Consider the following 15,005-nt stretch of genomic DNA (forward strand, 5'->3'; position numbering starts at 1 on the left):
AAAACTGTTTAAAAAAATTTTTTTAGTACGAAATCTTACCTTCATAACGTCATCTATTGGCAATCGATTCCACATATAAAACGCAAGATGCACATTATTAAAGCTATATCTATATTGGAAAAATAATGAATTTATTTTTACTACACCTATTTTTTTTAATTTCATAATATAATAAAAAAAAACAGAACTTGATATCATACTAATAATGTCCCTTGTCAGAATTAATGCACTCATAAATATTTCTAATGAATATGCATAAAGAAAATATTTTATGGAATAACTTCTTTAAATATAAGATAGCATAAACCTTGAATAAATTAAGAACGTACCAATTATATGTATATAAATATTTCATTCAATTAATACTTATAATATTTTTTTATTCTTTCATTCTAGGTAAGTGGAAATAATTGTATATAATACATATCTTACCATAAATAATGGTAGTCCATTGGTATATTATGCTGTGTAAGTTGTGTTATTTCACTTCCTTGGAAAAAAATTCCCTTTTGTCTTTTCAATTCATACAAAATTATGCCGATAAATTAATTATTGAAACGGTTTATTATATTATTACGTTAGATTTAAAAAGATTAGATTAACTTAATTTATGCTTTTGCAAATAAAGGGTTTAAGTTGTGTGATAAATAATCTTAGTTCATAATTCTTCGATTACAGTGGTTCATTAAATTGCAAATTGTTTTTTTCTGAAAAATATCAATATTAATATATTTTCTTAAATTTAATCAACAGTTTAGGTAAAATATTTTTAAAAAAAGAAGATATTATGGTGGAGATCCTAAATTAGCTGCACGAAACTACAATATGTAGGAAAAAAACACAAATCCCACTCAATTTCAAGCAAGGAAATTAGGAAAAGGATGGAGGCATATTCAGCCATAAAAATTAGGGCGAATCCACTCCCCCATATTCAGTGTTAAACCGAGACACTAATTCTCTCTCCCCCTCAGAAAAGTCGAAGGGGGTTCGGTTAGCCTGCTAAAAATCAAGTATAAATAATTAGGAGGCTTAGAAAATAAATATAAAAATAATGCCTAAATAATATACTGTTTACAATGGTCAGGCTAACTCTAACCCCTATTAGTATAAAAACCAAAAGAGTAAAACCACTTCGTAGGAAATTACTTAAGCGACCCCTTGCACGCCCGCCCCCAATGTGAGAATAAACACAATTTGCAATTAGCAATTTGCTAAGGAAATATAATTAATCCATAGGGGAAAATCTTTGACTTGAATTTTTGAAATCAATATTGAAATTATTTTTTGTGGCCCAAAAATGTTATTTGGCTTTTATTCGTAGGTCTGTTTTTTTATACTTTCTACATCCGAGGGACATCTATGATGATATAATAATGAGTCCTAATTTCTATTTCACAAAACCTCGATGAAAGAAAGCCGAAACAATAAATAGTTGAGAATGACTCCTAATTTATCTTTATTATAACATATATATCGATTTTTTTCGGATTTATTATCTAAGATAATAAGAGTTTACCATAGAAAAATAATAACTTTGAGACAAAAAAAGGATTTTCATTGGCAGTTTGGCATATTAAGGCTATAGTAGATTAAAAACTTTTGTCTGCAGCAAAGAACATCCACTTTAGCATAAGGTAGAAACAAGGGTACAGTTTTAATTTGAGATATGAGAGCAACAACATACGAATTTTTATTAAGATAGGAACTCCCCAAGAATTGGCAACGGAATGTAATAGCCACCTAAAGTTGTTTTTTAGTTATTTAATTAGAGATAAATTACTCTATATTACGATTCGTTTGTAAGGGTATTAATCTATTATTTTGTCTCTGAATATAAAAGTGTGTTATAATTTAAAAATCAGTTAAAGGAAATGATTCTTCATTACAATTTGATTCTTAAACTAATGAAAAAAGAGTGACGTCCTTCTATACACTTTTGGTCAGCGAATATCTTTGAACAATCAAACAAAGGGAAAATTGTTAAGGTTGGAAGATTATGATATAAAAAGTTTAAAAATATACTGTCTATCAAAATTATACTTGTATATATAGGGTCGTAAAATCTGAAGTATTTTTAGCGTGCTAGTCTTTTTTTTACTGTTGGTAACCTGAACCATATTTTCTAATAAAATTATGATTATTTTTCATTGTTGTGGAGATAACATCTTAGTACAAATTATAATCGCTAGAGTATGTGCTAATAAATGAGGGAAAGTAACGTTACGGAGCTGTTGGGGATTTATAAGTGGAAATGTCTGTTGTACTCAGAGCTCAACTGAGGATCGGAAACGAGTCATTCCTGCGAATTTCTTTGCTTGAAATGGAGTGGGATTTATGTTTTTCCTGCATATTGTAGTTTCTTGCAGCTAATTTAAGAAAAAATGTCATGACAGCTAAGCTGATCTCCACCAGAATATTTTTCATATTTTCAGTGTTACAAGGGTAATTTTAGGTCTCTTTTTTTTTTTATAAATATTCAGAAAAGGCTTGCGATTTAAAACCTTAATTATATACGTGTACACGCATGATAGATGTGTAACCCATATTATGACGTAATTAAATAAATAAAAGGTTTTGTTACATTAGTATACATGTTTATAATGATTTTGTTAGGAAGTTTATTGATTATTATTATTCAGTAAAGGTTGTTCTTTCTCTTCGTAAATTATTTAATCATCTGTTTGTATACATAGACATATGACTAATTATTTGATAAATGTTGATCTTTTTTCTTACAGCATGTTCGAGGAAACGAAATTTCCTTATACGAGAGAAAATAAAAGTACAATTAGGTACATACAATAAATTTGTAAAAAAACAGAATGGTAACTGTATCCTTCCTACTTATTTTTAGCAAATCCTTATTAAAAATTATTAATAGAGGATGACTCATTTGCATTTAGTGAATTCGTACTTAGAAACGCTGATAAGCCCCAGTTTTTTTTTTTTTTAATTATCTTCAACAAATCCTAAGAAATGGATGTATCAAAAAAAAACTGTCTCAAATGTCTCTCACTTTTGGATTTTCCTCCTCAGATTATTATCCAATGGAATTTATTGTATAAGCCATTCTAGAGAAAGAGTTTGGACGTACTTACAAGAACAACCTTGATCAGTTTGTGCCAGTTGTAATGTTGTCCTTGAGAGATTTAATGGCATTACCAAGGCTCATTCACTCATTATATTGAATAAAATACACCAAAGGATATAACTTTGAGATTGCTGAATACGTTCTGATAAGATACATTTTTTGTCAGACTCTTACCAAGTTTTAATACTTTTTAATGTTCTTAACACATATGAGATAATTTGTGCATATTGTCATAACGGGTAGCGAATTATTAAAATATTGAAAAGACAAATAATAATATAATCAAGATTGTTCTATTAAAATACTTTGTAACCTCAGTTTTGTCAATAGAAGGGCATCAGTTGTACATTTTTCAATATATATAACACTTAATATTCTCTTCGAATTGTTTTCAACAGCAATTGGTTGAACTAGAAGTTGCATTTGTAAATTTTTGAAGAAATTCCTACCATTTATTCACTGGTGAATGATGAGTAGTTCAACAGTTGAACTAACTACCGACTAATTTTGGACCATTTTTTCATCTTTTAAAAGAAAGATTGAGTGATACAAAATAGATAATATCGTGAAAAATAACACTAATCAAGAAAGTTTTAACTTTTATTTTGCCAATTCATTAAAATGCTGTAGTTCCAGAAACCTTGAAATAATCTTAAACCCCTAATTGTTTAGTTTTGTAGCCTACAGTTCTTTTGAAAAGTTTTTTTTTTTTTCCAACAAGTACATGTTTTTCGGTTATTTTACTCTCTAAAAGTTATAATTAAAAAACGTTCTTTATATATTTTAGATATATGTTTCCCTACTACAAAAATATTTTAATCATTTCTGCATCTTTTTTTTAACCAGATAAAAATATCATGTAAGTACAAAAAAGGACAAAAATTTATTTTTCCTTGAAAATCTAATATATTCCTCATTTTTTTTAATCACAATATAAAGAATTAGATTTGTTGTAAAGTGAAGACATACAACTTCATAGTAAAAAAGTTTCCCTTTAAAAAAGATATTTTATAAGATATTTAAGATTAGTTGCTTGAAACATCAAGGCTTATAGATATTTTGTAGGTATTTTAAATGTTACTCTTTCTGGATCTCAAATTCAAGAAGTTTTTGGGTTTACAAATCATTTTTCTGTTTCTTATGGTAAAAGTAATAAGGATTATTTGATCTCAATCTAAGTAAAAGATTTTGTTGTATTGTATAGTTACTCTAAATTAAAAATATATTAATCATTCTTTCATTGCTATTGTCGTAATTTTTGTGTTTTACTAAAATTAAACATAAAAATTTTCTGCTAGTTCCTGCTCCTATTTTTGCAAAATAATACATTTTCAATGTTTCCAAACTCTTGTCAAATGTTTTTGAAGACTTCATAAAATTTTAGATTATTTAGTTTCCATATATCAAATTGAATATGAAAACTTTAGCTTCAAATTCTAATTTTTGGAGTTTTAGCCACCCCGAGATTAAAATGGATATTTTAACAATTTAGCATTATATTTGCTCTTATTATTTGTTAACTATGAACTTAAAGCATCCGTTAATAAATTGAATGCTTTATAATCATTATATTTTATAAATAGTAGATGAAGAAAAATATTAAGTATTGTAAAGTGTGTAAATTATTTCTAAATTAATAAGTTATTCAATAAAAAAAGATATTTCCTTTAAAAAATTATAAGTCATCTCCTACTCCCCTTCATCTTTATCAGTTTGATCGTTTTGGTTGATAAATAATAATGACACATAGAAAGACAAAATTGAAACTTCGATTATAAAATTCAATAATTTGTTCATAACTTATAAACTAATGATACCATCCCCAATTTTTTTACATATAGTAAATGTATAATAAATTAATAATTTTTTGAGAATTTCAAAAAAAGTATGATAAAAACAAGATATTACAATAATATTTTGGTTTCTGGGGTGGATAACACATCCAAGGAAGTAACAAAGGGTTATGACCATATAATAACTTGTCTTTTCTAAAAAAAAAAATAGATGGCGGTGTACTTTTAGAAAAAGGAGGGAAGAAAAAATTAGAAAGTTAAAAATAGAAAAGCTCTATCTATCGTATGTTTCATAAACTATACATAATTATAACTAGTGCAAATTAAAAAAATATACATTATATATATTTAAAATCATTCAAAAAGTATTATTCTCATTTGAATCTTTAAAATTATTGGATGCCTACTAATTATTTACCTTGTTATTCCTTGCAATAACATGAGAAAAAACGGGATATTGTGTTGGAATGATGTCAAGTATAAAAATACATATAAGCAATAACATTTTTTTAAAATATAATTTAGGAACTTAGGATATATTTGTATATATTACCAAATAATAACGCAATGGAAGAATATTTTAACCAATGTTTAACCATGTTTAGAAATATATTATTTATATACTATTTATTTATATTGTAAGATACCTTTTGCAGGTCATTTTTATACAATGATATAATCATTAAGGTACATAAGTTACTCATATAAAGAGTTCTTCGAAAATTATTATCATTTAGTCTTATCATTTTATAAATAAGCGTAAATAAAAAAAAAATTTCGAATGAAATTCATTTTTTTAAATACTATAAATTTTATGATCCTCTGTATTTTAAAGACTTTTTAGTCTTTAAAATTTAGTTTCATTGAAACCTTCTACTTTACATTGAAATATTATCGTGATTATTTAATCACTCATTTCTCCTGATTAGAGCAGTACAAACTAAAAATACCAACTTTTTCAACTTATAATATTATCGTACTATAACATTAAAGAAATAATTTGATAGAAAATGAAAAAAAAATTTCACTATAAAAATAATCTTGAATATAATGAATTTTCAATCAAATGAAGGCAGAATATTTTTTTTGAACTTCAATTTGCAATGGCACCATCTGTATTCAGTATTAATAGAAAGGAGAAAGAGTCCCAAAAATTGAGGATTTCTCCATGTGTATCTTACGGATTTTTAATTTTAATATAATTTTAAAAATGTAAGGGAGATACATATTCTCTGCCCATTTTTTATTATTCTGCCTAATATACCGGTAGTTGCATAAATACGCGGACTATTTGTGGCAAATAATTAAATGTGTAATAAAATTCGTATGACGTATTTTTTTTGAGAATTATATAATAGAGAATTTATTCTGGTATAAAATTACTGAATATAACCACCATCAGCTGCTATGACACCGTCCAAGCGCCCGCGGAAGGCCTTGCACACATTGATGATGTAATGGTCTTCCATAGCTACCCATTGCTCATTGACGCTGACCTTCAATGAGTCCAAATTCGGGTGGTGGGTAGCACAGGCCTTCTTCTCAATTTGCCACCACACACTGTAGTCAAGGGGATTCAAATCAGGTGATTGAGGTGGCCAAATGTTTTTGTTCCAAAATGGCATGCTGCCAGTGAGCCAATCCTGAGTCATTCCAGAGGTATGGGCAGGTCTTTCAGATCTTTTCTCTCCTTGACAAGCTTCTGGACCTTGAACATAGTAGTCCTGGATAGTCCAGTGTCCTTGATTATCTCCTTGACAGACCTACCAGTGCGGAGGAGAGTGGCAACCATATGACGTTTGGCCTCGTCATTCATCGTAAAAGACTTTTTTTGATGCGAGTAAGAAAAAAAAAACAAAGCCAAAAGATTTACCAAGTTACTTGTGCTAAAAAAAATTATTTCCGGTAACGGAACCTCGAGATATAAGCGTTTAAAAATTAGTCTGCGTATTTATGCAACTACCAGTATGCCTGAATAATACATTTTGTTTATATATAATTTTCAATGCCTAAAATAATTCTAGTCAGTATTGTCTTAATATATTAAATGCAATTATATATATATTTATTTGATTTGTATATCATTAAAACTTAATAATCTTTCTTTATTTTTATTTTCTATCTCATAAAACTCAAATAATATTTCTACTCAATTATTATACTTATTGCCTTTAGGTAAATTATGATTTCGTCTTAATTAAGATCCAAGTTCTCTAATCATGTCCTAATAAGGTGGAAGTCTTTAAAGATCCTTCGTTAAAGCCATAATATATCTATTTTGGTTGTACTTATTTGGTATATGTACAATTTATATATTATATAGAGCTAAAAATTGATCAGATAGTCGTTGTTGGTTGGATACAGCTTTCAAATTACCAATGAAAACACTATCATTTTAGAACTACACACTAAAAAGTTGTAAATATTAACGACATTTGTCAGAAAACAAAATAAGTTGTTTATTTGATATTGTTTCTAATATTTTTTTTTAATCTCTATAAAAATATCGTGAAATGCTAAGACCTGGTTGTTATCATATTTTCACAACCCTTCGTATGAACATCATCATCCTATTATCTTGAACTTACACAAGGGCAGTTGTTGTCAAGCCTTGGTAGGTGACATATCCTTTAGTGATACATGGATGCCGTCCTGTGACTACAAAGATGACTACATCGTATCTTTAGAAGAAAAAATTTCACTCAAGAACCATAGTTTTATAATAAAAAACTAGCCTTAATGACGTAGTATGAAGATCTTAATATTTCCTCAAGCAGCACAGACTAGAAAATATTGAAAATCTGCACTAAGGCAGTGATTCCTAACAAGGGCTCCTCGAAGTCCTTGTGCTCTGCTGTGCATCTTTAAGTACTTCTGGAGAGATTACTTAAATATTAAATAAATCATTTGGTTGAATATATTTTATATTTTCTCCGGAGATGAAAAAGTTGAGACCCCCTGCACTTAAGGATTTTCTTGTACTGAAATAATTATTTTTTGAAAAGTTTCAGCCTTCAAATATCATTTGTGTGACCTCTTAATTACTTCAAAATTTAAAAATGAGACCTTTAGATGTCACAATTTTAAGATATTAGGTCCAATTTTTCCATTCTAGAAACGTGCATTAGAACGTTCAGACCTTTTTTTGGTACAACCTGTAAAATACATATTTTTATATTCAAGAAAAAACGTACTTCTTTGAGAGACAAAATGGATCTTCAGCTTTCACTTATATACAGACTCAGACTTCTTACTATTAACAATATTTATTCCAGGTTCCCAGTCTTAAACCTATAATCCAATAAAGATGTAAATAAATATATTGAGTCCTGTAAGTTACTTAGTTCTAAAAAAAAAAAGAAGAAAATCACTGGTTTAATTAGAGTTCACTTTTGTTTTATGGATAACACGAGTCAATAAAAAAGTTGCTTAAATTATATGTTTACATGGCAATAAGTAGATACATTTATAAGTATTTTTTGGTTACAAATTTGGTTTTCGAGAATGTAAAATGAATAAAATGTAATTCAAAAGTTAAAAGACCACCATATTTTCGATTTGAACTTTTTTAGTATCTAATAATTTAATTAAAAGTTTGCTTCTTTGTGACAAAATTTTCTTTTAATTTGAAGTATGTGCTTACATTTTATATACTATCATCTTGGCCTGAGAAAATATAATTAAAATGTTTAAAAGCAACCATATTTTAAGGACTTTGTTCGAAAAGGAATAACGCCTCGGGGTTTTAATTGTTTTTAAGCCAAATGAATTTATTTGAAGCGTAAATAGTTAAGGTTTTATTTAAAAAAAGTAAAATGGTTCTAAAAGGTTTGGTTTAACACCAATTTTGATTTAATTTAAAAAAATGATTTAGCACACATTTTAAAAATTTTGAGGGATATTTTATGTATACGATTATCACCATATTAAATTTTTAATGCTAAATTTGGATTGTATTTATAAAAATAGATATATTTAAAAAAAAAAAAAAAACAGTTCAGGTCATTCTGATAAAGGAAAAACTCATTTTATTAAGTCTTTTGGATTTATTTTTACGAATATTTGTCATTATTAAGTACCCATTCTTTTTAAAATCATAATTTCAAAACACTAATAGAATTTCATTCGTGCGTTTAGTAAAACACTAATAAAAATAGTTGCAAAATTAATTATAAATCCTATAAAATAACAATTGAAGTACATATTGGTTACAATCTAAATAAATGTTCAAAGTTTTGTTTTAGCTTAATAATATAACTAATTGTTTGATTAGTATAAAACTAAACGCATAGAAAAATGTGAATTTGTTCAATATTTATAAAAAATTTCATTCCAAATGCCCGTCTGTTGCCTTTACAACCACTTTAAGTCTACATGTTAATTACTTTTATAAACCATGCACCATTTCTCATGATCCACCACCAATTGGACCCTGAGGTATTATTTTAACAAATTATAAGAGTTACGCTAGTGCTCCATTTTTAGGAATATGTTCAAAATATTGGGTTTTATTGTAAATGGGAATTCTTTTTAAATTTTTGTCTTTTTCTTTTGAAAAAATGGAACAAAATTTTAAACCTGCCATCCACATTTAGTATATATCTATTAAAAATATTTGAAAAAACATTACGAAGAACAAAAAAAAGGATAATTATATTGTTGTTTGTTTTTTGTTGAGAGGAACTATTAACCCCTCCACCAAATTAAGGAATTTTTGCTTTTTAATATTTTTTTTTTTTTTGATCAGGATGAGGAGAAAAAAAATCCTAAAATTTCATAATTGAAATTACATTTCTGAATTTTTTTTCCAAAAAATAATTTTTTTGTGAACAGCTGTTTCCAGAATAATTTTCCCAAAAAAATCATTTATATTTAGTAAACATGGATTTTTGAAATTTTTTTCCTAAAAATTTAATATTCGAAATACATTTTCAAAAATTTTAATAATTGAAATTCAATTTTGGAATTTTTTCTCAAAAAATTCAATTTTGAGTTTTTTGTGAATTGCTATGGACTTTTATGGAACATTAATTTGCAGATTTCCCCCCAAAAAAAATATATATATATAATCCTACAGACGCACCTGAATACTATATAGTATAAAAAACTGTTAAGTTGGTGTATTTCATTATTGTTTAGTTGAGATGTACTGGAAGATAAGTAATTTTTGACTTGCAGGGCGCAGGCATATAGTATCGTAATAGTTAAACATTTTGGGAAATCTGTACATTTAGAGCTGTAAATTTTACCATAACACTTTTGGTATGTAAAAAAGTCCTGAAAATGGACATGATAATCTTGACAATTTCAAGAAAATTTAGAAAAAGAGCAGCTTATCCGTCAATATGTTTCATAGATTAGCGACAAACAGCTTGGATAAGGGAAGCAAGTAAATTTTTAGCATATAAAAATGCAGTAATGGGCCATGAGCTCTCTTTAATTAATAGTAGTTTGGTCACAAACCTACGAATAGTGGTGTCGTCTTGTGGCTAAGAGATTGAAACAAAATACATCCCATTTTGTTAGTTACTATAAAGAGTTATAGTGGCATCACATTGTGGATAAAATTTGTTTTATAATCTTTTTATACTCCATTACTCCGGTGTCGATCTTAATTATACTCAAAGTCTAACTAACACTTATAACTCTCCAACCAATCATCATTATTAATCTCTGTCGTTCATTTGCCTACACTCTTGTGGTTAGTCTTTATACTATGATGCTCCTACTTCAACAAATAAAAATAAAGATTAGAGCATAGACAATGTATACACTTTTATCACCTAGAAAAAGCCTACATTTTTTTAAATCTTATAATTTACAGCTCTATTTTTACTTTTGTTTGAAATTATGTCGATACTTTCATGTACTTTTCACTCTAGAGAATAAATCACGCTTTATATTGTTATGATATTAATTGTATGATTAAAATTATTTTTTAATGAATTTCAAACATCCTTCTGATTGTTGAAGAAGACAAAGGATGGATGAAAGACAAATATATCATATCTACATTTAAAACCTTCATTGATTTCTTCGCCATGACTCTTTTACGTCAAAAGAGAACACGTAAATCATGTTTGCTTTACTCGTTCCTACGTTCTGCTTTTCCCTTCTTTCTACAGAGTTAGTTATATGCCTTCAGTACCATCAACATACTATGATATAAGTCAAGTCTTATCAAAAAAGGCATTATTACGTTGTGTGATAATTAGATAAGTTAGAACAGTGTTTTTGGATAAAGGTTTACTCACTATCATGAGTTTTGCTTCTCACTCCTCCTCCTATAATTTTAATAGACGTTCCTCAAGTGTTAGCTGGAGAAATGAGGATAGAAAATGTTCAATACAAATTCAGCAACCATCTGGAGACACACATGTACTTTGGGATCCATGGTTCAAGTAAGAAATTGTGTTTTGTTAGGATTTTTCAAAGTAAATACTCCGTGCCAGTGCTCAGAATGCTTTTTAGTAATATATATTCATCTTCCAATTTTGTGGCTATTATATAATTAAACATTTGTCGTGATTTGATACCATTTAAAAAAAAAATAAACTTTCCAATGTTTCATAGACATATTTGGGTCAATTATAAGCTTTGAACCCATACTTTTTGGACAAGTTAAGATATCTAAGAATGTTAACTATATTTTGAAACCTTCATTTGATTTATGATACCTTATTTGGCCCTAATGAACCCTTTCAAATAAAATATATCAATTTTTAATTATTCCATTGTGACGATGAATTTTCGCTACTTTAATTAGTCGATCTTATATGCCTTCAAATAAATAATTTGTATCATTTATTCATACTAAATTAGTCTAATTCGTCAAAAAGTGCACATAAAGCCTAAATTTTGTGGGGAAAAATTCCACCTTGTTTTTTTTTGTATTGTTTTTTATTGTGCCCCACATTTCAAATATTGCCACAAAATAGAATGATTGATTCAAATACTTTAACAATGAAAAAAAGCTACAGTTCTCATAATTGTACAAAAAATCATTTGTTGTTGTCTAACGACAAGAAATGATGGGTCTTCTTTTGATCACTTAAATATTTAAAAACAAGGGATTCGTGAACAATGTTTGACTTATCAAGGGCTTTACGTAGAAAATCAAGAGTTTGAGTAAAAGAAAAATGTTCTGCTTGGGGGTTAAGGGTTAGACCAAAAATTTACGAACGCCATAATATAATTGCTCTACAACTTCTAAGCCAATTCCAGAGCTTTAATTTCGCCTCTGCAAGTTTTCTGACCTAGAACACTTTATTACATTTAACCTTCAGCCTGTTATTGATGTCAGAGTTACTATGGCCTATGCGGGCCAATGTGGCAATCTTTTACTTTTTTATAAATAATTAACATATAACAATGTTTTACCATTTTTTCGTTAGCTAAGAAATCCAGCTTCATCTGATATAAATGTTCAAAGACTTTTTGAACGCTGGTACATATGTATATATGATCAATTTTGGAGCGTAATTGGTAGTAATGAATAGATATTCATTTGTTCAATAAAATAACTAAAACTAATATTATTGTCTGAGTTAGCAAACCTCAAAAGTAAGTCAATCGACATGAAATTGGTATTAGAATGGTAGGTCTAGGTATTTCAAATATCCCTTATTATCGATTCTTCAAATTCAACTTTTCGTTCCACTCTATTGTATATATACTGATATTGAAGTACATTAGTATGACTCATATTATACCAAGGATATGTCAATATGTATGTAGATACAATATACCTCTAATCTTATCCCTTTGTTTCATTTCATCTGTCATATTTGAGAGTATATTCAAAATATGAACGTCAAAGGGGAGCTTAAGAAACAAACTAACTAAGTTCTTAAAATGGTAAAATTGATGAACGGCTTTTTTGTATTTTCTCGTACGAGTATAAAAAACCCTCTGAATTGATGTATATACAATAAATGGCACAGATATTGATATCAATATTCAAAGCTGCTTGCTACATATTATAAATTATTCATTGAATGTTTTTTTTAAAGGAAATCCTGAACTTAGTTACATATATAACGGATATAAAATCAGTGTTTCATATCTCTAAAAGTTCGAAAAAGTAAATACATATAAATATTATGAGATTACAAGACAGTCTTCTTTTTGACTTGCCACAGTCAGGTGTTTTTTTTTTTTTGGTTTTTGCATTAAATATTCCTCCTTTCCAGTCCTTAAAATATTTTCTAAGCACTTGTAACTTAGGAACTTGGTCAAGTTTATACATCATGTAACTTTTTAAAGTATCTGTTAAAAAAAACATATGGAAATAATATTGTGTGCCAATCAGTTGTTTTTCCAAAAGGCATTTAAACACTAATCGTGTAAGGTTGTCGCTGTCTTAATAATCAGGGATAGTTTTAACTATTAAATTTTAGAAGATCATAACATCATAAGATTTTTATCGTCTTATCCTAGCTAAAAACAAACTTGCTCTGAATTGTAAATTTGAATAAATAAATAAGTATGAACAATGGGAGTAAAATTGTAAAACTTGTTGGAACTGACAGTTTTAAAGTGAGTATTTGAATATCTCAAATTTATCCTCCATAAAGGAGTTTTTAATTTGATATAGTTATATCAAATCATGATACTGACAATATCAAATCAATTATTCAAATAGAATAAGTTTAAATAAAAGCAATGAAATACCAAGTACATTGTTACGTATATATCTATTAGTCTTTCAAAAACGATTATTTTTTATTGTAGTTGGGAGCCTGCATTGGCTGATTATAGATTAATTGTTGCAATTGTCACAAAATGTCTTCCGTATACATATATAAAATATTACTATATTTCATTATTTTGTGGAGAACAATTATTTTTTGTTTGTGAGACAAGAAAATCAATGAAAATATATTATTTATATATAAATATATTAAGTGAAGGTTTGAAAATTGTTAGAAAAGAAATTTTTTTTCAGAATAATATATTTTCTTGTATTTTAATATTTTCATTAATTGATATGAGTGTTTTAATACTTTTCGATACTTTTTGACAAAAATATCGTACAAATTTTTTTTAAGTGTACTACACACGCACATCCAGGATATTTGTTGGAAAAAGGTAAGAGGGAGAGGCTAGCTACGATTTTTTTTATATAAAAGGATATTTGTAGGCTTAGAAAATATATGTATTATGAAAAAGTCTTATAATGTTCTTCATTTGTAAAATCCAACAAAAGTATATTTTTATGAATATATATGTAGATTGTACATATGAATATATGATTAGTTATAAAGGTCATCAAAAATCAAAAGTATAATACTGTAATTTGGTATTATTGGTATACACACAGTAGGTAGGTTTATTATTATATACATACATTATCCTATTTCTTGTAATTAGTTAGCTCATAAGGTAAATATTGTATTCATATAATAGGATTAATGTTTGGTGGATTAGTACTCTAGGTTGTTGTCGTAGTTTTTGAGTGGAGGAGGGGATCAATCATTAAAATGTAACTCTATGAGAAATAAATTAGGCTTTATATACAACTAGTAGAGTTACTGGAAATTGTTTGATTGAGGTCTATTTTGAGGACATAAAAGGGCCATATTAAATAATGACAGAAGGATAAGTTCCTTACAATCTTCACAGCTTTTTATCCATATAATAAAATGGCATCTTTTATATTATTTGGTCGTACAACGGTGATTGGTAGACTTTGGATTTTGGAGCGAATTTTTCGGCCAATATGAGTTAAAATTGTGAAAAATGAGGACTGAAAATATCAAAATTAAGCTATTTATCCATTAAAAAAATACAGTTTTTAAAAAAGAATAATTTAGAATAATTAGTGTTGTTTTATATTTATAATAAATTATTTATATATTTTGCTATATCATATCAATAAATCAGCATTTTTGAAAAAATTTCTTACGTCAATTTTTCCCTTCGATCAGTTTTCGTAGTTTTAAACATATCAAAAGACTTTTCAAAACTCGCATTAGTAGTTGGAGCAAGTTTGAATTTGGCAAGTTCTTCAGAAGGCTTGCTAAAAGGAGGCATCTAAATATCCTGACAACTTATTAATTGTGTAAAATTTTTATAAGTGGAACATAAAGATTTCGTAATTTGGCGTAAAAGTATTTATC

At 27.5% G+C, this 15,005-nt stretch overlaps 1 protein-coding gene across 41 annotated transcripts in view; it reads left to right on the forward strand.

Moving 5' to 3' along the window:
- The window catches only part of LOC121114935 (KCNQ potassium channel), a 579,520-nt gene that overhangs the window by 399,181 nt on the left and 165,334 nt on the right, over positions 1-15,005 (forward strand). For 3 of the 41 annotated variants that reach the window (XM_071887319.1, XM_040709054.2, XM_071887324.1), the window contains exon 1: positions 11,016-11,285. The exons of 34 other annotated variants lie outside the window; for them this stretch is intronic. In XM_071887319.1, the coding sequence (XP_071743420.1) occupies positions 11,143-11,285 (143 nt within the window). In that variant the 5' untranslated portion in view covers positions 11,016-11,142. Of the gene's footprint in view, positions 1-11,012; positions 11,286-15,005 lie in introns of those variants that run through there. 4 more of the 41 variants (XM_071887315.1, XM_040709058.2, XM_071887338.1 and 1 more) reach the window with 4 other exon arrangements.

Source organism: Lepeophtheirus salmonis, chromosome 3, assembly GCF_016086655.4.
Source record: "Lepeophtheirus salmonis chromosome 3, UVic_Lsal_1.4, whole genome shotgun sequence".
NCBI lineage: Eukaryota > Metazoa > Arthropoda > Copepoda > Siphonostomatoida > Caligidae > Lepeophtheirus > Lepeophtheirus salmonis.